This window comes from Gopherus evgoodei, chromosome 9 (genome assembly GCF_007399415.2).
Source record: "Gopherus evgoodei ecotype Sinaloan lineage chromosome 9, rGopEvg1_v1.p, whole genome shotgun sequence".
NCBI classification, from domain to species: Eukaryota; Metazoa; Chordata; order Testudines; family Testudinidae; genus Gopherus; species Gopherus evgoodei.
Genome location: NC_044330.1, coordinates 68,355,332 through 68,381,881, shown reverse-complemented (window position 1 = coordinate 68,381,881; position 26,550 = coordinate 68,355,332). Strand labels below are relative to the sequence as shown.

General features: G+C 46.4%; 1 protein-coding gene across 1 annotated transcript in view; it reads right to left on the bottom strand.

Annotated features, from left to right (window-relative positions):
• GABRA3 (gamma-aminobutyric acid type A receptor alpha3 subunit) overlaps nt 1-26,550 on the bottom strand; it is a 137,015-nt gene that overhangs the window by 51,200 nt on the left and 59,265 nt on the right. The window contains exon 4 of the mRNA XM_030575756.1: nt 2,477-2,544. Coding sequence (XP_030431616.1) covers nt 2,477-2,544 — 68 coding nt within the window. The remainder of the gene's footprint in view (nt 1-2,476; nt 2,545-26,550) is intronic.

The window sequence follows — 26,550 nt, the reverse complement described above, 5'->3', positions numbered from 1 at the left end:
CTTGGAAGTCACAAATGGCTACACTGAGCAATGAAACATAGGGAGCAATCCTGCTTCCCACCCCCACACTGATATCAATGAAAAATACTCAGCAAGTTCAATAGGACCAGGATTTCACTTTTTGGCCCATGTCTACACAGGGATAAAAAACCCACCGCATGGCCACAGCTGTCCAAGCCAGGATCAGCTAACTCAGGTTCGTGGGGTCAGGCTCTGGAGCTGAAAAATCTTTGTGTAGATGCTTGGGCTTGGGATGGAGGCTTTGACTCCAGCCCAAGCCCAAAAGTCTCTATATAATAATTTTTAGCCATGCAGCCCAAGCTCCGCTAGTCTAAGACAACTGACCTGGGCCAGCTGTGGCTCTGCTGAGTGTCTTTTAGCCCGGTACAGACGTACTCATAGTGTGCAAAATAGAGCTGTGTGAATAACTGATTTTTTTGTTTTGTGAGCAGTTCTGAAAAATAATAATAATAAACAAGAAATAATTTTCGGTCGACACAAAATGAAAAATTTTCAAGTGTTTTGGTTGAACCAAAAAGTTGAAAATGATTCATTTCAAGATAAATGAAATGTTTTGTTTGACTCAATCCAAAATGTTCTGTTTCAATTTGAGCATTTTTTTCAATATGTCTACATTTTGGAAATTTAGAAACAAAAAGTTGTTCTGAATTGAGAAATTGAAATGATTCATTTTGATAATGTTGAAATCTTTTGATGTTTGTAGACAGTTTTTTGTTGGTGTTTTTTTCTCAACATGAACAATTCAACAAAACTGACATGAATTTACAAAACATTTTGGTGTTAACAAATCTGCATTTGTCACCGAAAAAGAGCTTTAGATGAAAACCTTCACTCAGCTCTAGCAGTCCAAAGGATACTGACAGAAATTCCTTCACAGATTATTGTACCTGGATTTAGAGTAATGCCAATGATTATGTTCGGTGGATTTCCAAAAACCAAAATGAAATTGAGAAGGAGACATGAAACCAAAATTGAGTCTTTTTTTTTAACTTCTATTGCAACCGTTTCTGCGTTAAGCTCCCACCAAAAGCAACAGAATGGGATTTCTTGATATTTGTTACAGAGGAATGAGACCTCATCTAGTTCTGTGATTTATGCTTCTTGAATTTACTGTGATCGTTGTCCTCTTGAAGATATCTCCAGCTCCATATCTGCTGGCTGCCACTATTGCAAATGACGAATCATAGAATCTTAGAATATCAGGGTTGGAAGGGACCTCAGGAGGTCACCTAGTCCAACCCCCTGCTCAAAGCAAGACCAGTTTCCAACTAAATCATTCCAGCCAGGGCTTTGTCAACCTGACCCTAAAAATCTCTAAGGAAGGAGATTCCACCACCTCCCTAGGTAATCCATTCCAGGGCTTCACCACCCTCCTAGTGAAAAAGTTTTTCCCACTATCCAACCTAAACCTCCCCCACTGCAACTTGAGACCATTATTCCTTGTTCTGTCATCTGGTACCATGGAGAACAGTCTTGATCCATCCTCTTTGGAACCCCCTTTCAGGTAGTTGAAAGCAGCTGTCAAATCCCCCTTCATTATTCTCTTCTGCAGACTAAATAATCCCAGTTCTGTCAGCCTCTCCTCATATGTCATGTGCTCCAGTCCCCTAATCATTTTTGTTGCCCTCTGCTGGACTCTTTCCAATTTCTCCTCATCCTTCTTGTAGTGTGGGGCCCAAAACTGGACACAGTACTCCAGATGAGGCCTCACCAGTCAAATAGAGGGGAATGATCATGTCCCTCGATCTGCTGGCAATGCCCCTGACTTATACAGCCTAAAATGCCGTTAGCCTTCTTGGCAACAAGGGCACACTATTGACTCATATCCAGCTTCTTGTTCACTGTAATCCCTAGGTCATTTTCTGCAGAACTGCTTCCTAGCCATTCAGTCCCTAGTCTGTAACAGTGAATGGGATTCTTCCGTCCTAAGTGCAGGACTCTGCACTTGTTCCTGTTGAACCTCATCAGGTTTCTTTTGGCCCAATCCTCTAATTTGTCTAGGTCCCTCGGTATCCTATCCCTACCCTCCAGCGTATCCACCACTCCTCCCAGTTTAGTGTCATCTGCAAACTTGCTGAGAGTGTAGTTCATGCCTTCCTCCAAATCATTAATGAAGATATTGAACAAAACCGGCCCCAGAACAGACCCTTGGGGCACTCCACTTGAAACTGGCTGCCAACTAGCCATTGATCACTACCAGTTGAGCTCAACAATCTAGCCAGTTTTCTATCCACCTTATAGTCCATTCATCCAGCTCATACTTCTTTAACTTGCTGGCTAGAATACTGTCAGAGACCGTATCAAAAGCTTTGCTAAAATTTCACAGGCAACCTGCATAGATTTCTTGCCACACTGTTTCCGTAGTTCATACTTTTGTCCAATTAACCTGGGACAAGAAGTACAATGCACACTCCCAGAGTCCCAGAGTCAGACCTCTGTGACCTACAGCACCTACCATGTCTGTGTCTGACACAGGGCCGAAACTCGTCACATAAATGTCTGTCTTGACTTCAGTTACGCTGTCTGAGAAAAACAAGAAAGAAAAGTAATTAGAGAAGTATTTTCATTTGCATAGAAAAGATTTTAGCATTTCATTGTGTTTTGTTTTTCATACCAGATGCTTCCCTGCTGTAGTGTTGAATTGTCATCACCATCATGTTGTGAATAATGGCCAATTTTATAATTCATACTGGGGCAAATTCACCTCTGGGACAGCTCCATTGACTTCCACAGAGTTATACCAAGGATGGATATATCCTAGTACATTCACACAGTGCATATTTACATAATGTACACAGTCACACAATGCACAATTTTCTATGGTTCTATCCATCTTAAATATAGAGGTAAACCCTGATGTTGTGAAATTCTAATCCAAAACCCCTTTGTATTTGCCGGCCTGATAAGTAGGCCATTGCATTTTTCCCGTTTTAGGAAACCCCGGTTTTGTTAAAGTTTTGGGTTTCTTTGAATGTGCAAGAATCAATATTTGGATTGCCTTTTACTCTCATCACATTTTCTGTTTTCCTACTTGTCTCTTTCACGAAGAATGACAGCTCTCAAAAGGCTAGTATTGACCCGTTTGCTATAATCTCCTAGCTGCCAGACTCCAATACCTGTATTGATGCCAAGTAACGTCTTATTCCAGGAATAGCCCAAAATCATTGGGAAGCCCCAACTCAGGAAAGCGCTTTAGGCCGTGCTTATCTTGAAGCACTTGCTTAAGTCCTATTGTCTTCAATGGGAGTAAAGCATGTGTTTAAAGTTAAGCATGTGCTAAAGTGCTTGAAGCCAGGTGTAGCGGGGTGGTCAACTGCTCCTGCCTTAAAAGGCTTAAAACAGTCCGGTGAGAGGGCTGTGGCAGGGAAGGAAAAGCGAGGCTGACTGGGGAAAGCAACCTCAGCTGGGGACCATGCACCAATCAGGCCGAGTTGGCTTAATGAGGGCCCAGCTGGCCCTTATGAGAGGGCTGGGGCCAGGAGCCAGAGACAGACTCTCTCTAGCTTTGAGAGGGAAGGACTCGGCTCCAGGGAGCTGAAAGAAGGTACCTGGAGTGGAGCAGGGCTGGGGGAAGGCCAAGCGAGTTGGGGAGCTCCAGCCTGGAAACCCCCCAGGCTGCAGCCTAGTGGAAGGCCAATTAGGTACTGGGGTTGCAGAGGTCAGCCCACGGGTAGGCAGAGGCAGTAGGTCCAAACCCCCCTTGCCTATGATGAGTGACTTTTACACTGCAGTCTGCCCCAGTGAGCGGAGGCTGGCAGTAGCCCACAACTGAGGCAAGGTGGGGATAAAGTGTTGGGGGTTCCCCTATGTTGGGAGACCCTGAGACTGGGGGGTATTGCCAAGGGGCAGCACCCCAAATACAAGGGGCACCGGGTCCTGGGAGGGACATGGAGGCCAGCATCAGCAGGACACCGGCCTGAAGAGGGTGCTCTGGAGGCTAGAAAAGCTAATTCCCTGAGATGACCAGCAGGACGCGCCACAGCGGTGAGTCACGCACTGCGACACCAGGTCAGAGTTAAGAACTGTTCCATGTGAATAATAATAATAGTAGCTAGCTCTCATACAGCACTTTTCATCAGTAGATCTCCAAGCGCTTTACAAAGATGGTCAGTATAATTATTCTCGTTTTATAGATGGGGAAACTGAGGCACAGAATGACGATATGACTTGCCCAAGGTCACCCAGCATGTCAGTATCAGAGCAGGACTCCTGGGTCCTAGTTCAGTGCTCTACTCACTAGGCATCTCCCAGAAATGTGGCCAGATTTGGCCCCTAGAACAGAAGACTTCCATTAACAGATGTTAATCAATTTAGGACTAGACTATGTGCTCTCACTTCCTTCGAATGAGACTAGATGACCAGAATGGTACTTCCTGATGGAATTGTCCATTTGAAGCCACCAAGAGAGATTCCTGGCTTCATCTAAGTACCTAACATTGGCCACTGTTGTAGATGTGATCTTGGAGTAGAAGATGCCCCTTTGATCAATTCAGTTATGGAAATTCCTCTGTTCTCAGAGGGATATTTTGTCACATTTCGATTTATTTTGCAGCATTATGAGGCTTCATTCTGCAGTTTGAAGTTTTGCAGCTAAAGTAAGATAATGCATTCTGGCAGGGTTTTCTCCTTAATGGCTAAAATATAGTATACATGTCTTTAGTTATTATGATTGGAGAGCTTCCGAGGCAGCCTGTGGCATCTGAAAAAGTGGGTATTCACCCACGAAAGCTCATGCTCCAAAACGTCTGTTAGTCTATAAGGTGCCACAGGATTCTTTGCTGCTTTTACAGAAGTCAATTAGGCATTTTTCTAAGCAAAGCAAGTCACTTTTGTAATACTTAGACGCTCGGAGTATCTCTCCATGTCCTTCCAAGCAGGACCCAAAATGAGACACATAGCAGAGAAGAAAGTGCTTATGTTTTAAGGTTCTTTTCTTTCACATGCACTGCTTTTTTTCCCTCTTCCCTTTCAGCATTCCTGACATCCATAATTTACAGCACTAATCACCATGCTAAGATCCAGGTTCAGCCATGGTCCTTGTAGTCTGCAGAATGAAATATTTTGAGGCTCAGACAGAAAGGGGTTGAGATGTTGCAAGGGAAGGTAGGTCAGAGAGAGGATCTGTCTGTCATAAAGTGACCTGCAGAACTCAGGTGTTGGAGAACTGGCACAGGAATTGATGAGCAGATGATAGCAGGCTTGTGGGGCAGTAGAGAGAACTTTGGTACATGCTTTTGAGTGATCTTGGTGGCTTTATTTCTAAGCTCATGTTAGGCACAATCCCAAGGAATATGACAGCACACGGGTTTAATTAAAAAATAGGTGTATTTTTTGCAGATCCTTCCTAGAAAGTTAGTTTCTGCATAGCTGAAACTCCCACTGTCTCCACACCAAACTTAGCAATGAGGCCTCTGTAACAGAAATAGCTGAAGAAGAATGGCTGGGCCTAGGAAGTTGTGAAGGAAAAAACAAACAAAACAAACTTAGATGGATCTAACCTGATCCAGGGTCCCAATGAATGCAGCCTATTGTAAACTGTCCAGTCCCTAGAATCTACGGTCCCTTTGCTCCTGCAGGATATAACAAATCTCATTGAATTTGGTGGGATTTAGGCATACCCTGCATCAGGAGATTACAGCCCAGGATTTTCCTCATCCGGACATTGACATGTGCTTATCCATTGAGACCTGCAAACCTTGGATGAAAGTGCACATCCGGTAACAAACTTGCCAGGTTACTAAGAGGAGGACAGACAGAACAGCTTACCTCTCTACCCTGCTGATGACTCATTCACGCTCTCTGATAGAGAGAGCGCAAGTAAGGACTGTCGCACGACAGGACCTCACAGTGCAGTGAAAAACAAAGCCATGCACATGATGTACTGGGACAGAGGCTGTTGAATCCAAGTGGACGAAACCATTTGGTAATATCAGCTCCCAAGGGCAATGGGTTTTCCCTGGTCTAGTATGTACTTATTCCTTCTCGACTCTTTGCATAAATGATACTTCTTAATATAATACATAGACAGCTGCAATCACAGTGTGACAATGTATTGGACAGTCAGTAACTGCATCATGTCAAAGACTGCACAGTGAATCATAATTGAGAAAGCCAGTGTCAGCCATCAGGCTGTCCAGCAGTCACTATCCATACAAGTGTCCATTTAATTAAAACAGTCATAGTCACAGGGATGTTCTGGAAACCACAGGTCAAATGGCCTCAGGAAAAGCACTGGGCACTGGCCTCAGGCTGTAGCCAAGACTTGCTTGGTGTGGTTGAGGATGGGAGGGGACAAAGGTGGCTGTAAATATTGCTACCTTTGTGTCCCCCTGTTCCTGGGACTGAATGGGGACCAGACCAGTTACCAAGGCTACCTCTAAACTAGAGCCAGTTGCCTGTAACCCCAAGGGGCTGTTGTCACAGCTGGGGTCATCACGCAGAGGGACACCATAGTCATTCAACCTCTCTCTCAGGAATGCATCTTGCACATTCTGGCTAAATCCTCTTCCAGTCTTTTTGTCTGTTACAGGCCAGCATCGCATTACCTTTGACAAGAGCGTGATGACTGCACCTTCCACCACACATGCTTCCACCTTGGTCCAAAGATCACAATTAGTCACATCTTTCCGCCCACACAGAGCTCAGGGGCAGCAGCTTGCTTTATCCACTGTGCCTCCTGAGCCAGAGAAGCCAATTTATCCTGTAGAGCCTCTACATCTAAACTAAGTTGCCACTCTGTATCTTGGCCATTCACCCTCATGTCATGGCCCTGAGAGCCTTCCCCACCCCTCAACCCCCGGCCTTTTCTTTAAAAACCAGATACACCCTTCTACTCCAATAGACTTGGGCACAAATTCCACTCTGCTTGATGTAAATGCTACTGAATTCAACTGAGTCACACCACACCAACACATCTTGCATCTCGGCAGGGGGTTGGACTTGATGACCCTTGCAGTCCCTTCTAACCCTATGGCTTCATGATTCTCTGATCAGCGCAAACAGTGCTCTGTAGGGAATAAGGGGATTTCAGACAGAGGATCCCAGAGTCATAGAATTGCTAGCCTCACTGTTGCTCCTCTCCTGGGCCGTTCATCCTCCATCCTCCTCTGTGTGACAGCACCCAGAGATACCCCATGTGGCTGGGCTTGCAGGCATCCTGGCTTCCACAAACCCTGCCCCCATGTGCCTGGGGGACATCCCTGGTCATATAGGAGAGGCATAATCTGACTTTCTTTTGAATTAGAGGGATTTCCACAAAAAAAATAGCTGATGCCCACATACAAATTCTGGTTGAGCTATGAAAGTTGTAACTAACAAAAGCACTAGCAGATCACAGCAAACTACAGTCTTTGGGATTAAGGCCATTCATGATCCTAGCAATATTATGCAGCCCAAGGACTTCTGCAATGCATTGCTTATAGCACTGTATGAGTTCACCGGCTCTGTGGCAGGGTGGATAAAAATCAATGATTTTTTTTTTAAATAAAAAAATTGATTTTTTTTAATTCAGATTTTTTTGATAAAATGATTTTTGAGGGAAAAAACCTATCTAAAGATAGTTTTAATTAAGATACATTATAGTTCAAAGATATCTCATCATGGAATAGGGATTATGAATTCTAATTCTATAGTATGAGACAATATATTCATGTAATGTTTAAGAAAAGTTTTGTAAATGAGTTCCAATAGTTCATGGATTAGGGACCCAAGCTTATGGGGTTCTACAGGCTTCTGTATAGATTATTTAGGTTAATCTTTCTACCTACCCAATGGGACTCAGTGCTCAGTCTAGAAGATACCATCAGAGATACTTAGTTTTTTTCAATTCTCAAACTGTGGATTTGTCTCTCCAGAGGTAACATGCTTATTAACAGCAAAAATGTTTTTAAACAAATAAATAATATATTGAGGTGAGAAATAACAGACCTCAACTCTGTTGTCCCTCTGCAAATTTGTGTACACAGAACCAATCCCTTACCTCTCTCTAAAAGTGCAAAGTTTCAAAAAGTTCAAAGAATAGAAGATTGTTGGGGGCGGAATAGATCTGGACAAGGAAAAGAAGACTGGAGATAAATGTGAGGAGGGAGGGACATATGCTTTTTTGTTAAAATATTGTTTGCTGTTGAAGAAAAAAAATCCAGAATACTTAATGTTGTTGTTTTAGTTAAATAAAACAATTTAAATGTCTGTCTGGTGACAGCATGGCAAGAAAATCTTCCAAATATTAATGATTAACTGGGTGAATTGGAGATAGTTCATCTCCCAATGACTTCATAAATATCTGCTTCAATTATCTTTGGTAAATGAAATAACCAATCACTCATTTTCTGATACAGCTGTAAAATTAATCTGAAAAGTTTTCAAAATAAATCACTGTTTAAAAATATATAGTGTGTACCTTCTAAAAATGAAAACTACATCTATCTCTGAGTTGTGAAAAATATGTGTTAAGGTTACAACAACCAACAAGAGTGCACTTCTATGTAGAAAACCAGGAGTAAATCAAGTCTTCCTGACAAGTGATTTAAGTCATGATTTAAATCATGATTTAAATCAAATCCACCCTGCTCTATGGTAATGATACATTCTGTCCCTAGCAGAATCCTACAGATATTTAGATTAGAAAAGCAAATATCAGGAACACATTGCACGTGTTTTTACCTGGGCAGAAAGCAAAGAGCAGCCTTTTCTATTACAATCCAAAATACAATGCAGAGTAGCCTTGCTAATTCTCCCCTTCCTAGTCTGCAGACCTGATCATTCGCCCATGGAAAACTGGCCATCTCGCCACACATCCCAGCAAATATTTAATAGCTGAGTGCTAGATAACTGACACTTCAGCGCTTTCACCAAATCGGCCGCAGAACATTAAATAACACTTAGTCCTTCTCTAACATCTTCCCGCCGAGCCTCTCAAAGCTGGTTGAACACATTCATGAACGAAGCCTTGCAGTTCCCTTGGAGGCAGGTTAGTGTTATGATCCCCATTTTACAGATAGAGAAACAGAGAGAAAGAGACTTGCACAAGATCATTTAGGAAGCTGGCAGTTGACCAGGGAATAGAACTCAAGAGAGCCAAGTCCTTAGCCCACCTTTCTCCAGTGTAGGACATATGGTGCACTGTGATGCATTGCTAACAATAATCGCTTGCTGTTGTCTATTGTCCTATGTGTAGTTTGTAAGCCTCTTGGGACAGGGACCATCTTGTGCTCCTGGGCCTTGACTATGGGGCTATAAATAATAATAAAATGGACACGGTGTATGTTGAGATGTCACATCTCTGATTTCCCTATTCTGTTTGCAAGTGACTACTGTATTTGTTAAATGTTAACATTCTCTAATCCACCATTGGCCTACCTTCCCAGCCACCAGCGCAATTTATTAATTCACACTAGTATTGATATTGCAGTAGCACCTAGAGGCTTCAATCAGGGATCTGGGTTTTGTAGCGCTAGGTGCTGTACAGACACAGAATAAAGACACAGTCCCTTTCCTAAAGAAGCTAATGACTAGATGTAACAGGTGGCTGTAATAAACAAATGGGGAGGGATGGCAGAAAGTGGAGAATGAGGCAAGTACAATAAGCATCTGAGCAACACACACTCTGCATGCTGGGTCTATGCTGATTCCAGGTCTGTGCATCTAGGACAGAGTCATTAACCTGTAGGGTGACCAGACGTCCCAATATTACCAGGACTGTCCTGATTTTAGGGGACCTGTCCTGTGTCCTTACCTTACATCAGTCGGGATGCCCTATGTCCCAATATCGGCGACCGTCCGAACCACAACCGTGGTGCCGCTGCTTACTGCTTCCTGGGGCAGCTCCTGGCACCTGCCCACTGGCAGGAGTGCCATGTGCTGCGGGGCGGGGCTTGTAGGCACTGGGAGTGGGCAGAGAGCCCTCCACCCCCACCCCCAGACCCAACCCGAACCGTGACCCAAGGAGCCAAAGGGACCAGTCTGCCAGATGTTTCCCAGGACGGGAGCAGCCCCAGGTGAGCACCGCTGGTACTCCCCATCTCACTCCCTGGCAGGTTCCTCTGGCTCTTAGGGTGGGGGGCTCTGCGTGCTGCTGGCACCTGCAAGCCCCGCTCTGCAGCTCTGGCAGCTTCCATTTGCATTTTTCCTGGACAATGGGAGTCACAGAGCTCATGGTTGTGGTGGGCACAGGGTCTGGAGAGTCCGGACACTCCCCTCACCGCTTTCACCCTTAGGGGCCAAAGACCTCCCAGCAGGGTTAGCGAGTGTGGCCAGGGAAGGGGGCAGGGTGTGTTGGTGAGTGTCTGGGAGGTGTGTGTGTGTGGGTGTTGGGCTGTGAGGGTGTGGAGGGTGCTGGGCAGTGGGGGAGGTTTGTATGTTTTGGGATGCTAAACAGTAGGGGCTTGTTGGGGGGTGCTGGCATTGGGGGAGATCTGTGTGTGTCAGGGCACTTGGCAGTGTGGGTCTGTGTGGGGCATTGTGTAGCTGTGGTGGTGGGGTGTGGGGAAGGGCACTGGGAGGGAGGAAAGAACGGAGGGAGGGAAAATCTGTGTGTATTGGGAAACTAGCGAGTGGGGTATTCTGTGTGGGGTGCTGGGCAGCTGTGGAGGGGCTTTGGGCAGTGGGGTGCTGGGCAGGGTTTGAGTGCACAGCACTGTGCATCTGTGGCAGAAGGGTTTTATGGGGCTCTGGGCACAGTGGATCCAGAGGGCACTGGGCAGGGGAGCTGTGTGGCGCAGCATGGGCCCACCCTCAACAGGAAGGGGCATGCTGGTAGCACAGGTCCAGGCGGACCAGTGTGCCTCTGGTTCCAGTCTGGGCTGTGCACCTGTGTCTCCCCTCCAGAGGTGAAAGTAAGCTGGTATGCCCCGGTACGGTGTACTGGCAAGAGCTGGTGCGCCGTACCAAGGTGGATCGGCTTCCCCTGGTAGCAATTTAAAGGGCCTGGGGCTCTCAGCAGCGGCTCTGGAGGCTCTGGAGCAGCAGGGCTCTGGAGCCCTGGGGAAGCAGCGGTGGGGCTAGGGCGGCAATTTAAAGGGCCGGGGTGCCTGCCGGAGCTACCATCCCGGGCCCTTTAAATCATCCCCAGAGCCCTGAGGTAGCGGCGGCAGGGCTCCAGCAGCAATTTAAAGCATCCAGGGCTGCAACAGCCCTTACTGCCCCAGCCCTTAAAATCACCTCTGGAGCTCCGCCGCTGCCTCCCCAGGGCTCTGGAAGCAGGGATCTGGGGACGATTTAAAGGGTCCGTGGCTCTGGTAGCTGCTACTGCCCTGGGCCCTTTAAATCATCCCTGGAGCCTGCCGGAGCCCTGGGGTAGTGGTGGGGGGCTCAGGCGGTGATTTAAAGAGCCAGGGGCTCAGCTACTGCTACTGCCACGGCCCTTAAAATAGCTGCCAGAGCACCACCGCTGCTACTCCAGGGCTCTGGCAGCAGGGCTCCGGGGATGATTTAAAAGGCCCAGAATGGTAGCGGCCGCCGGAGCCCCAGGCCCTTTAAATCACCACCTGAGCCCCCAGCTGCTGCTACTACCCCAGGGCTCCGGCAGCGCAGCTTGGGTGGTGATTTAAAAGACTTGGAGCTTCCACTGCCGCTACCCTCTGGGGCCCTTTAAATCGCCACCCGAGCCCCACTGCTGGAGCCCTCGGGTAGCAGCCACGGGCTCTGGCAGTGATTTAAAGAGTCAGGGGCTCCTGGCTGCCACTACTGCCATGGAGCCCCGGGCCCTTTAAAGCGTCACCAGAAAACTGGGCCCCCTACGATGGTGATTTAAAGAGACGTGGGCTCCACTCCAGTAGCAGCAGCTGGAGCCCCAGGACCTTTAAATCACCCCCGGGGCTCCCAACCACCTCTGCAGCTGGTAGCTCAGGGAGTGATTTAAAGGGCCCCAGGACTCCTGCTGCTGCTACCCCAGCCCCAGCCCCGGGTCCTTTAAATCCTGATTTAAAGTGCCTGGGGATTTAAAGGCCCCGCCTCTTCTGGTAGAGGCGCCGCCCCCTCACAAGGACTCCAGAGTACCGGTAGGTCCTTTAAGTTACTTTCACCCCTGCCCCCCCACCCTCTACCCCCAAATCGACCAGTGTATCCTGATATTTCACTCTTGTGATCTGGTCACCCTATTACCTTGCAAGGGGAGGCAATGTTTTCGAGTGACAAGCTAACAGATCCTTCGGTGCTTGGGATTCCAGCGGGGGAGGAGGTGTTCTCATTTGTTAGCAGTGACTGGGAGGGAAGGAAGGAGCCAGACTCATCCTATCCAGCTACTGCAGTGTTAGTTAACCAGTGGCTTATGGTGCACGGTGGGGCCAGTCGTGACGTCAGAAATGGATATATGTAGGTGTCTTCAGTGGCCATTTGCAGCAGTCAGGAAAGATCATGGCATAGATTAGGTAATGTCCACCCCCACCCCTGAGGAGCTGCCACTGAGCATAAGCCTCTCTTCTCCCACACTTTCCACTTCCCATGGTAGTGAGCACAGATCTTGGACTCACCCTGTCCAGGACTCCTGCACTGAATGTCGGGAGCACTCAGCACAGCTCAGAGTGTGTGGCACAACAATGAACTGAACACAAGGTCTTCCAAGATTCTGGCTAGTTCCCTAATCACTGCAGCATCCTTCCTTGCCAAAGAGCGTATTCCCTGATTTGGGTGTACTTGTGTTTCTAATGCCATCTGGAGAAATTTTGCAGGCAGAAGCAATGCACTACAGGCTGAGCAGAGGCGCTCCCCCCGCACCCCCACCCCAGCACAGAAAAATATTTGTTAACTCGCCCCTCCTTCCCAGGCAATGCTGCTTGGCTCCTGTTGCAAAAATCCCCCAGAGCTGGGGCAGATCTTCAATAGAAATGTAAAACAGAGGCCAGAACATCCCTTCCTCAAGCATAACCCCCTGTTATTCTCAATACCCGCTCCTCTTCAAAAGCTACCCTCCCCATCTCCAAAAAATTCTCAGGCCAGATCTACCTTGCTTGCAAAGACAATAAATAGCTGTATTCACTCGACACCGAGGACTGAATTCTGCGCCCACTGATTCCAACAAGCAGAACATTGACAGTAGCATTATCCAGGGCACTGCAGGGCTTCCATGACACAGCACATTTGGGACATGCCTCATATACGGGGCCAAAGGCCCATTTTCTTCCTATTCCTGGCTGTTGCTGCTGTGCATCACCTAGACTATGAATGATCTAGTCCCTGCTTCTTTTCCTTGCTGGCTCCCATCCTTTGTGCTGCAGACAGAGCCAGCCTGCCACCCCCTCACCACCCACTCATTCCTGAAATCTCCCATTTAAGTGCTCACGACTCCCTGGGCAAGCAAGGGGGGTATATATTATTTACAAAATGACTGAGTGCTATTTTTATTTGCTTCTCAGAAGCACTAGCGGCAGCTGAGCTGGAATACAAATTACCCTGTCTCAATTCCTCTCCCTTCTCTGGCTGTCTACAGTGGGACTGCCTCTACAAGTGATTAGGGGAGGGAGGGAAGTAGGAAGGCTGTTATTAAAAATTCAGCTGTAATCACCAACTGTTATTTATTTAAGAATCTCAGCCCTAATATAATCTGCTGCTATGTTTGTGTGTCAGTTTGTAGATGCTGCGCTGTGATGTGCCATAGCAGGAGTAATGCAGTGCTAGGGGATCCCAGAGGCTGGGCTGCATTCTAGCAGAGAGGATGCAGTCGTGTCTCATTGTGGGGTGTTCCCGATGGTGTACTGTAAGAAAATGGGGAGTGAGGCAGTTGGGGCTTAGTGCAGGAGCTTTCTGAGTATTGTGCCAATATAGTGGAGGTTACACTGTCTTGCTTCTGTGCTGGTGTGTTCCAGATGCTGTGCCGTTATACTGCAGTGGTGATGCACAACTGCAAAGTGCTGAGAGGGTCCCAGGTGCCGTGCTCATAGATTCTAAGATCAGAAGGGACCATCATGATCAACTAGCATGACCTCCTGCACCTCGCAGGCCACAGAACCTCACCTATGCCTGAAACAGACCCCTAACTGCTGGCTGAATTACTGAAGTCCTCAAATCGTGATTTAAAGACTTCATGTTATAGAGAATTCACCATTTACACTTGTTTAAACCTGCAAGTGACCCCATGCTGCAGAGGAAGGTGAGAACTCCTCAAGGTTTCTGCCAATCTGACTCAGGAGAAAATTCCTTCCTGACCCCAAATATAGCAATCAGTGAGCATGTGGGCAAGACCCGCCAAGCAGACACTTGGGAAAGAATTCTCTGTAGTAACTCAGAGCCCTTCCCAGCTAGTGTCCCATCTCCAGCAGTTGAATATTTTTGCTACTAGCCACATGCCATTGTAGGAAGTCCAATCATATCATCCCCTCCATATACTTATCAAGCTCAGTCTTGAAGCCCGTTAGGGTTTTTCTGCCCCCACTGCTCCCTTTGGAAGGCTGAGCTATATCGGAGGTTAGGAAGTCGTTCTCAATGCTAGAGGTTCCTGGATCCCTTGCTGTATTATGGCAGAGGTAAAAGTGTCATGTCTAAATGCCAGGAGCTTCTGGGTGGTAGGTGCTGTGCTGTATGCCAGCAATGTCAGAGGAAGGATGGGTTTGTGGTTTAAAGCACCAGCCAGGGACTGAATTCAATTATTGACTCCAGTCTTTGTGTGTAATTTTGGACACACAAGTCACTTAGCCTCCCGATGCCTCAGTTTTAAAATGAGACAACAATACCACCCTATCTCTGAAGGGTTTTGTGAGATTAGCTGCATTGATGTTTCTGAAGCAGGTAGGGTCAACAGAGATAGGCATATACAAGTGTCAACAGAGAGAGATGCAGTTTTATCCCAATCCTGGAAGTAGCCATGTTCTGTGAACTGTACCGGTGGGTCCTGGCTACAGTCATGTCTAGAGCTTAGCAACGTATTTTGTCTCTGACAGAAATGTCTCAATAAAAAGCATTTTTCAGGGTTCTGGAATTGTTTGTGAATTCAGGTCAAATCTGACAAATAGTGAGGCATAAAAACCTAGAAAAAAATGAGTTTTGACAAGACATTTTGTTTTCAAATTTGGCCAATTAAAAAAATGAAGTAAGATGAAAAACACCTGAAAACTGCTGAATTTAAACTCAAAACTCAAAACAAAAATTGTTTTGTGTTGACACAAAAAATATTTTGGTTCACTCAATGGAATTTTTTTAGTTTTTTGATTTGACTATAAGTTTTTTTTAAAAATTGGTTTCAGTTCAAAGTGGATTTTTCCCCCTCTAGATTTTTCTGTTCTGCTGCAGAACCAAAATAATCCATTATTCACTCTGATGTGCTCGTGTCTCAGTGCAGGAGCTCTCTGATGCTGTGCTGTGGTCTAGCAGAGGGAATGCAGTTGTGTCTCAGCGCTGGGGGTTCCTGGGGGCTGTATGATGATATAGCAGAGGGAATGCGGTTGAGTCTCAGTGCAGTAGGTTCTCAGATGCTGTGCAGTGATATAGCAGAGGGGGTGTAGGTTAGTGCTAGGGGCTCCTGGGTGCTCTGCTGTGATGATATAGCAAGGGGATACCGTAGTGTCTCACAGCAGCAGATTCTCATATGCTGTGCTGTGATATAGCAGAGGCTTCTTTCTCCCTGAGAGTTGTGTCTACTTTGCTCTTCTTTTTGCAATTAATTTAAACACAACGCACTGAGCAGAAACACACTGAGCAGAGACTGGGCTGAAAACTTTAAATTCCTGCCACCTCCCAAGTCCTTGCCATCATCAGATGGATGAAACACCTAAGTACTAGAAGGTAATTTCTACAGCTGCACGCAGAGGCTTTATGGTTCTCTCATTCTTCATTTTCTCAGCTTCTCATTTTGGGGATTTAATTTCTTTCCAATTTTAGCCCTAGGAACAAAAGAGGAACAGAAATGTCTTTTCCTTCTGCGACCTTTGCTGCCGCCCCAGGAGAACTGCCTTCAATTAATGTGCCTGAGGCTTAACAGAGCTGGGACTGTGCAAAAAAGAGTACTTGAAACAGGGCAGTGCTCTCCTGAAGGGGGAGGAGCACTGTAGTCCCCTCATCAAGAAGCTCCACCCTCAGGTTCCTCCCTTCTCATTCCAGAGAGCAAATCCCGCTGAACACTGGGCCTTTGGACTCACTCCACCTCCTCCATTTGCTCTCCAAGCCCCCTTCATCACAGGGACCATCTGGCTAAGATCCAGCGAAGCACCAGTTTTTGTCTCTGACAGACCTTTTATCTGGGTAACAGGGGGTCCCATCAGTTTCGGCAGGGCAATAGACTTCACCATGCAGACATGAAATCCCACTACATCTTTAATATCACACTGTAGTGACCGAGCCTACCCATTGCAAGCAGGAGTCTCCACTCTCCGGCCCCTTTTGGTCCTGAGCAGGTCCTTATATTGCATGCAGCAGGGAACCGGGGCTTGATTCTCTACTCCTGAGGGCATTCTGCATCAAAAAACTTAAAAATTCTGTGCCAAAAAATAAAAATTCTTCACACAATATTTTAAAATTCTGCAAAATTCTGCACACTTTATTTGTCAGATAAATGTGGCAGCTCCAGCATGTCATTGGGGAGCACAGGCCAATGGCAGCACAGAGGTGGGAGATCACTATGCAGCTCCCCCTCTGGGACACAGACTCAGTGGTGAGGCTGCACCCAACCCTGACACAGCGCAAGGACCAGGCCTGCCCCAGAAACACCTCAGGGCTCTGCCCCTCTGTGCCAGGTGCACCAGGTGTGGGCAGGCAGGCTCAACAAGGCAGGATCTGAGTGTGGAGGGGCTTAGTGGGGGGGGATCCAGGTGTGGGTTGAGAGGGTTCTGTGTGAGGCAATCTGGGCACTCTCCGTGGGGGATCCTGGTGTGTGTGTGTGTGATCTGGATGCACAGGGGCTTGTTGGGGTGCTCTTGATGCAATAGGACTCTGCAGGGAGGGTCTAGGTGCACGTAGTTGGGGCTCAACAGGAGGGGTGTCTTGGTGTGAGGGGAATAGAGCTCGTCAGGAGGGTCTGGATGTGAGAAGATTAGTGGTGGGGTCCAGATGCTGTGGGAGTGGGGCTCAGTGGGGTGGAGATCCACATGCAGCTGGTTAGGGCCCGGTATGGTGGGGATCTGGGTGCGGGTGGCTCATTGGGGTGGTGCAGGGGAAGTGCAGTTCGTTGGGGGGTTCTGGGTGCAAGGAAAGAGGTGAGGCTGAGTTGGGGGAGTCTGGGTACAAGGGGGTCTGGATGCACAGGGGTTTGTTGGGGGGCTCTTGATGCAATAGGACTCTGCAGGGGGGGTCTAGTTGCATGTAGTTGGGGCTCAACAGGAGGGCTGTCTTGGTGTGAGGGGGATAGAGCTCATCGGGGGGTCTGGATGCACGGGGGTTGGGCGGATGGGGGAGCAGCTCCATGTACAGTGATCCCTCCTCCTGCAGCTGAGGCGTGATGGGTGCAGGAAGTGTGCAGGGATGAGTTTTCAGAGCTTTCTACAGCCGGTGAAGAAATCTGGGGGTGAGATGCCATGCAGGGGAAAAGGAAGTCCAGTCCTCCCCAGCCCAGGCAGGACTAGCAGCTGAGCCCAGCACAGGGTAGGAGCCATCAGCTGGGTCTTCCCCAGTCCTTCCCCCTGCCCCACAGTGATTTACCTCTCTGCTGGCAGCCCTGGGAACCTGAAACATACTGCTGGGGAGGGTCAGTGCTCTTGTGGCTTCCTTTTGCTTCCCCATCAGAAAGTCATTTTTCTGCAGGGAAGCAAAGAAATCTGCAGGGATCATAAATTCTGAAGATGCGCAGTGGTGCAGAATTCCCCTAGAAGTAATACTCATCATACTAATGAGGGGCTAAGCCAGCACTCCCCTAGCTGGAATTATTCCAGCATTCCCTGGTTCTTCTGTGCTTCTGCTCCTGCTCATTCCTTCCTGTCTTGAGCACGTACACACCACACTCTGTCCCTGAGCTCAGCGTGAGCAAACTCTCTGCACCTTTATCACATCCCTAGTTACTCAAGCAACCAAACCCCTTTTGTCAACAAGGAATTCTCTCCCTCAGCACACTGCCCTGGTCTTTCTCCCCCGGCACCACTACTGGCTCAGCCCCATCTCTGTCACGCAGGGAGCAAGCCAAATACTGGGTGTAGGCTGGGAATAACGCCTCACACACTAAATCCAAAAATAGGACAAGACAATCCCTGCAAACTCTGTTGTCTCCAGCCAAATGAACCACATTGCTGTCCAAGATATACTGGGCCAGATTTATCCCTGGCACAGCTCCCTCAGAGTCCCTGGAGTTAGCGGGGACCCATCGTGTTCTTTTCTTTCATTGGAGTTAGAGCTTCATTAATAGCCCAGGTAACCAAAGTGCACAGATCACCCACTGAACAACTAATGTAAACTCTCCCCAACAACATGGGCCTCAGCAGGAAGGAACCACTCCAGGCCAGAGGGTGCTCACTGGGGTCTCAATAGTGGAGGCCATTTGGGGCCAATTTGCTGGTGCAAACACTTGCCCATAAGGAAATGGATGGAGAGCAACAGTGGCCCTCACATAAGCCACCAGATGGCCATGACTTTCCGTTCCTGCCAGCCTAACCTGGGTTTCAGAAGGTAACCTAGGAGTGGAATCCCTGGGGTTGTTTCATTCCCCCAGCCTGTGGTTCTGGAATCAGGACCGCTGGCAAGAATGTTCCCCTCTCAAGTTAGAAGGGTGCAGCTTTTACTAGTAAAGAGGGAGGAAAGAAAGGGATGGGTGAGAGAACTCTGCGAACAGAGGAGGACTGGTCCATGTTACAGTAGAGAAGAGACAGGGCTGGTCTGGAATGAATATAAAGGGGGTTTTCTATTGCAGCTACTGGACACAGCCAGACCCTGTGGTCTCTCTAGTTCACTAATGTAATCCCACAGGGTCTCCCTGAGGCCTACTACTACACTATTAATAGAGGAAGAGAAAACAGGAGCAAAGGAGGAGATGAAAGAGTAACTCAAAGGTGACCTGATAATCTAGTGTCACTAAAGAATACACCAAGCCAGAATGACAGGAATGCCTCCCCTCCCAGCTCTCTGCTAGGAACAACAAACCCTTGCTGTCTCCCTGACTACTGCTCTGTGCTGTGAGACACCGCATACCTCTGAGGCTGTTGCTTTTGCTTGGGAGCAGCAACACAGAAGAAATCATCTTGCAGAACAAGGCTCACCAAGACTGGCCTTGCCACACCGGGCCATCAACTCCAGACATCCAAGCCCAAGAAAACCCATGTGCTGTTGCTGGTGGGAAAAAAAGAGACCAGAAGAGCATCCCCTGCCAGCACAGTCCAAGGCGCAGGGGTTGGGAAGGGGCAGAGTGAAGAGAGGAAAGCTGTTAGTGCCTCCTCCAGCATCAAATCTGCATCTGAGAGAGTGAGAGAGACAAGGGCCAGGAGCTCAGGCACATCTTAACAGCTCTCAGCAAAGCAGCTTTTCTCCTCTCGACTGGTTTTGACTTGGGGATGTTTCTTGTTTTTCTTCATTGCATGTCCACCTGTGACAGCCACAATGTGTTTTCATAGTGACTAGCAAGAGAGAGCACAGTCCAGGGGACAGAGGGGAAGAAGAGAGCTTTTCCTTTCTCCATTTCATTCATGCCTGGTGAGGAAGGGCTTTTGTTAAGAATGAGCCACTGGGAGCAGGGAAAAACACTCCATAAACAATAAGGACCTGAAAGGAAAGGGGCTTGGGAATCATTTCAGAGCCAGGGACCAGATCCTCAGCTGGGATACACTAGCTCAGCTCCATTACTTCAGCATTCACCAGCTGGCCCTACTGCTTCAAAAAACACCGTATAATTAAAGGGTTTCTGAAAACCCATGAAGGGCAGCAGAGGAAAAGGCACATTATTCTAGAAGCGATTCCACATCACAGGACATTTTCTCCCCTTGTAGACAGAATGTCAACAGAAATCATTTCAGACAAGCATTCGTAAAGGTCTTTTGGCCACATATGTATACAGACAGATTAGCCAGTGACCACATGCATGCAGCTTCAGCAGTAGCACTCACCACCATTCCCTCCAGAAATACAGGCCTCTGCCACTAAACTAATTAAAATCAATAAACTAAATAAAATTAATAACCAACTCTTAAATAGCCTATTTCATCTCAAGATCTCAAAGCACTTTGCAAAAGAGGGCAAATTCATTATCCCCATTTCACAGCTGGGAAACTCAGGCAGAGAGCAGGCACAGCCAAAACGTTCATACTTGTGTTTCTACAGTCAATGGGTTAAATAAGTGGCCTAGTTTTCAGAAGTCAATGGGAGTTTCAGTGGCTTAACATCAGCAGATTCTGACATTGAGTAGCACCTTGTTCCACAAGTGGCCCCATTAACTGCAGTGGGCCGCTTACAGAATATGGTATATTCAGAATTTGGCCTAAAGCAACTTGCCCAAGCTCACACAGAAAGTCTTCTTTTTGAATGTCAAGTTACTTATTTAAGAGCCTAGACTATGGAGGTTAGCCTCAAAGGTCAAGCACACAAGTTTGAAAATTTTGGCATATATTTATTTGTCAAAAGCATACTGTAATGTGTGCGCATATCTTAAATATAGTTTGAACATTATAAAATGTGGGTATTGTTGCTGGCATCCTTTCGTCTACGAGAGATGGTGGGAATTGCAGCCTGTGATGTAGATGGTTTGCAATGTCTCATGTGACTGAATAGTCCAATCCAAGATTTGCATGAACTTTGGCAGCTATTCCAAATGTATGTATCTTGATTGGGAACCGCGCGAGCAGCCGACCATCCACAGGCATGACTGCGGCAGCTCCACCGGAGCCGCGGACCAGCAGACCCTCCGCAGGCACCACTGCCTGCAAACTGCACACTAGGAAGTTTAGACTTGAAATTAGACGAAGGTTTCTAACCATTAGAGGAGTGAAGTTCTGGGACAGCCTTCCAAGGGGAGTAGTGTGGGGAAAAGACATATCTGGCTTTAAGATTAAGCTTGATAAGTTTATGGAAGGGATGGTATGACGGGATAGCCTAATTTTGGCAATTGATCTTTGATTATCAGCAGATAAGTATGCCCAGTGGTCGGTGATGGGATGTTGGATGGGATGGGATCTGAGTTACTGCAGAGAATTCTTTTCTGAGTGCTGGCTGTTGAATCTTGCCCACATGCTCAGGGTTTAGCTGATCGCCATATTTGGGGTCGGGAAGGAATTTTCCTCCGGGGCAGATTGGCAGAGGCCCTGGAGGTTTTTCGCCTTCCTCTGCAGCGTGGGGCATGGGTCACTTGCTGGTGGATTCTCTGCAGACTTCAATAACTCAGACATAGGTTAGGGGTTTGTTATAGAAGTGGATGGGTAGGGTTCTGTGGCCTGCTTTGTGCAGGGGGTCGGACTAGATGATCACATTGGTCCCTTCTGACCCTAGAATCTATGAGTCTATGAGTCTATGAGCTCCACCGGAGCCTCCTGCCTCCCCCTCCGGCAAAATGGCGCTCACCATTTATTCTGGTGCCCTACGTGATTGCCTAGGCTGCCTAAATGGTAGTGCCGGCCCTGAGTTTACCTGTGAAACACCATGCCACAAGATAAAATGAGGCCAAGAAAAGGATGGATGTTTAAGTGGACAATGAGAACTATCCACAGTAACATTAGATAGGATCAAAATAAAAGAACAGAAGCCTCTTTGTTTCATGGTATAAGCCAACCACTAACTCACTGCAGTTAGGAAGAAAATTCTTCTATGGGCACGTTATTACACTGAAACAGCTAGAGTGCTGACCCCTGCCAGAGATGATATATATGACTAGATGGGCCACTGGTATGATATGGTATAATGCTTCCTCTGAGCCCAGGCATAATCTCCTGCACCTGATGCTGCTGCAGCACACTGGAGGGAAATGACACTTGTTCCTGTCAAGGTGTATTATCCCCCACTACCCCATCTCCTATCAGCATCTATAATCGGTTCATGATATTGTATACTAACAATACAAATCTATTTATGGAAGTTAAGTGCCAAAACTCATTGACTAACCTCATTAGCTGGCGGCAATAGTAGACTGTTAACCTTTCAGTGGACTAGTCACAAAAGGAGAATGCAATTTAAGAGAGAAGTTGTGGAATCCCTGCCATTGGAGGTCTTTAAGAGCAGGTTAGACAATCACCTGTCCAGATAATACTTAGGTCTATCTTGAGAGCAGGGGACTGGACTAGATGACTTCTCTGAGGTCCCTTCCAGTCCTACAATGCTATGAAGAGCAGAAGGATGATTCAATAGTTAGGGTGCTAACCTGGGGTTTGGAGACAAACAGGTTCAGTTCCTTGCACAGCAAAAAACTTCTTGTGGACCCTTGGGCAGATCACTTAGCCTCTCCATGTTTCACTTCCCCATTTGTAACCTGGGGACAATAGTACTGCCTAGCCTTACATTAACAATGCATTAAAAATTGTGAAGTGCTCAGATACTGCAGCAAAAGGGGCCATAAAAGTACCTTTGATAGATAGTGGGTTGGGGACTGTAAGTGTAAGGGGTTGCAAATGCACTTATTGCACTGGGGTTGGGCAATCAGTCCTCTTAAGTACTCTAGAGTATATTAAAACACACAGTGATAAAGGAAGCAATATAATGAATGAAATAAATATCATGCTCTAGCAAAGTCGGGGCTAGTGAAAGCCTCAGGGTATTATCAAGGAGAACATTGCACCAGATTGCCCTCTAATTGCATTGGAAGATTTGTCTTTAACCATTTGTCTAATGCAGTTTTGTTTTGGCTAGTCAATAGCTTCCTGAAATAGTATCCTTGTCTGTTTGCTAAGGCTGAAGATTTCATTCTCCTCATTCTGGATCATGGATCTGACTCCATCCTCGTTATGGTTCCAGTGACTTCCAAAGACTTGCGACCAGAAACTCACATATAAAAGGGTGGCTGTCGGTCTCCCTCAAAATCATCCAAACACCGAGAGGCCCAATGTCTCTCACCAAAGACCAGTTTATCATCTATCAATTACAAAGAAAATTCCTTCACGCTGCCAGCAATATAACTGTACTGCGAGTTCCAGCAAAGTTGCATGATGGGCTGCCTGAGATAATTAATCACTTTCTTCTCCCTGGTGCAATGGAATGTCACTGTCTAGAATCAGGTGTCCTCCAGCCAGACTGGAAGAGAGCCATCAGGACTGTAAACCCAGATATGCATATGGAACCATTTCCTGCCTTGTTCTTTACGTCATCCTGGAAGGCTCAGCATAAAAGAAGCAGGAGTTAAAAAGACTTCCAGAGAGCATCTTGAGAGATGCCCAACGATGTTGGTTACACTGAATGAGAGAGTTCAGCATGTTCTACAATTATGTGTCTTTAATTTTTTAAAGTAAAGCCATATCTGTCAAATCCCTCCAAGGGACAGTCTGCTTCTGTGCTCATTTCACTCAGTGTAGTGAAGGTTTCAGAGTGGTAGCCGTGTTAGTCTGTATCAGCAAAAAATACGAGGAGTCCTTGTGGCACCCTAGAGACTAACAAATTTATTTGAGCATAAGCTTTTGTGGGCTAGAACCCACTTCATCAGATGTAGTGAAGGTTATAGAATAGACCATGAAATTTACATACATTTAATTACAACTGGTATTCCAGTGCCTTTTGCTAGAATTGATCTCACTGATAAAAAGTGACCATGTCAGCTTGCAAGCCAAGGGTCAGAGTAAGTGTTTGGTTGGGCATTGCAAAGGAGTATAGATGCCGAATATGTATAATCACCAGGACTGGGATCTCACCAGATATTACATGCTATGTAGGGTCAGTGCTTAGGATGAGAAACGACTAAGAAAACCCCCAGGTGCTCCATGATGTGCAGATAGGCCCAAGTCTCAAGGATCAGATACTGATTTGAATTTCCCCCAGATTTGGGACATACTGGATGTAGTGTTTTTACTGGGGCTCATCTGCTGTAGGAAGTAGACTAGACAATGCAGTAGGTTTGATTTAGGTTCTGAATTAATATTGCACCAGTGCACAAGTTTGGTGCCAACAGGTACTATGATCCTGGATGTGCCGTACTTTGGATGAGAAGTAAAACTGTGGCCATTAGTGGTTCTATAGCACTATTCATAATTACATTCAACCTCTCTAACCATGCTACTCCCTCCCAGCAGTTTCAATTGCATAGGATAGCCTTGACTTCCTGTCAAAAACTACTGTAAGGTGAAGCGGTGCACAATTACATTGCTCCTCAGTTCCACCTGAGCCAGGATTATAAATATATAGGGTGAAATGTTGCTCACACAAAAATCAATGGGAAAACTCTCATTGATTTAAATGAAGCCAGGATTTCACCTATCTAATCAATGATGGTGTGGTGTGTTCCCATTTTATCTGGACAAAACTGGGATGGGAAGAAGAGCTGGATCTAGCCTATAGAACTCATTCCTGGCAGGGACAATATTGACTGCAGTCCCCACCAGAACAGATGATGCAAAACTGGAAGGTGTTGCCAATATAGAGGAGGATCAGAATATCAGACAAGATGATCTGGGTGATCTTGAAAAGTGGAGAAATAGAAACGGGATGAAATTAAATAGCGCAAAGTGCAAGATCATGTATTTACGGGCTAAGAAGAAGAATCTTTGCTATAAACTGGGAATTTATCAGTTGGAAGAGACAGAGGAGGAGAAAGATGTAGGGGTATTGGTTGATCACAGGATGATTATGAGCTGTCAATGTGATGCGGCCATGAATATGACTAATGCAGTCCGAGGATGCATCAGGCGAGGTATTTCCAGCAGAGACAGGGAAGTGTTATCGCCATTTTACAAGGCATTGGTGAGACCTCATCTGGAATGCTGTGTGCAGTTCTGGTCTCCCATGTTTAAGAAAGACGAACTCAAACTGGAACAGGTGCAGAGAAGAGCAACCGGGATGATCCCAGGACTGGAAAACCAACCTTTTGAGAGGACTCAAAGAGCTTGGCTTGTTTAGCCTAGCCAAGCGAAGGCTGAGGGGAGATATGATTGCTCTCTACAAATACATCAGAGGGATAAATGCCAGGGAGAGAGAGGAGTTATTTAACTTAAGTGCCAGTGTGGACACAAGAACAAATGGATATAAATTGGCCATCAACAAGATTAGGCTTGAAATTAAAGGAAGTTTTCTAACCATCAGAGGAGTGAAACTGTGGAACAGCCTTCCCAGGGAGCAGAGGGGCAAAAAAACCTAACTGGCTTCAAGACTGAGCTTGATAAGTTTATGGAGGGGTGGTATGATGAGGTTGCCTACAATGGCATGTAGCCGGCCTGCAACTGCTAGCAGCAAATGTCTCCAACAGCTGGTGCTGGGACACTAGAAGGGGAGGGCTCTGAGTTACTAAAGAGAATTCTTTCCCAGGTATCTGCCTGGTGGCTCTTGCCTACATGCTCAAGGTCTAACTGATCGCCTGTTTTGGGTTGGGAAGGAATTTTCCCCCCAGTAGGATCAGCAGAGACCCTGAGGTTTTTTGCCTTCATCAGCAGCACAGGGCAGGGGTCACTTGCAGGTTTAAACTACTGTAAATGGTGGATTCTCTGAAACTTGAAGTCTTTAAATCATGGTTTGAGGACTTCAGTAACTCAACCAGAGGTTAGGGGTCTATTGCAGGAGTCGGTGGGCAAGATTCTGTGGCCTGCAACGTGCAGGAGGTCAGACAGGATGATCATGGTGACCCCTTCTGACCTTAAAGTCCATGAGTCTAACTAAACATTAACCTCAGTTATTTGACTTAATTTCCCTCTCTGTTACTAACACACACACACACACACACACACACACGCTTTTATTATTAAACATTTACAATGCAGTAGCATCTAATTGCCACAATCAAGTTGGCTCCATTGCACTAGGTGTTGTACAAACAAATAATGAATGACAATCCTTGTCCCCAAAAGAGCATTCAGTCTAAAAGACAAGACATAACTGGTGGTTAAGACAAGCAAGTGAGCTGGTGTGGAGTCGGGAGACAGGCTAAAAAATAAATATAACAAGGTGTACATAGTTCATAACAGACATATCGCATGCATCTTCAGTTGGTCAGACCCACAGACAAATACACACCTGCAAACATGAAAGAAACCCTATAGATTAGTCAAGTTATTTCTGCTACAGGATGGAAAGGAAGAAAGGAAAAAAGCTATGGCTATTGTAGTTTCTATTTAAAATGCTTAGGAGACCCTTAGATATTATAGGGATTAGGGGGACAAGGCATGTGTGTGTATATATATTTAAAGCTCATACAGGGATTTAAGATCCTTCAGTAATGGGATAAAAAGTGCTACATAGATCTAAGATATTTATTATAAAGACAACCAGAAAGTGCTTGAGTATAAAATAACATACAGGGGAACCTCAGAGTTACAAACTGACCAGTCAATCACACACCTCATTGGAACCGGAAGTATGCAAGAGACCAAAAAAAACCAAAACAAAAAAGCAAATACAGTACAGAACTGTGTTAAATGTAAACTACTATAAAAATAAAGGGATTTTTTAAAAAAAGATTTGACAAGGTAAGGAAACTGCTTCTGTGCTTGTTTCATTTAAATTAAGACGGTTAAAAGTAGAATTTTTCTTGTGCATAGTAACGTTTCAAAGCTGTATTAAGTCAATGTTCAGTGT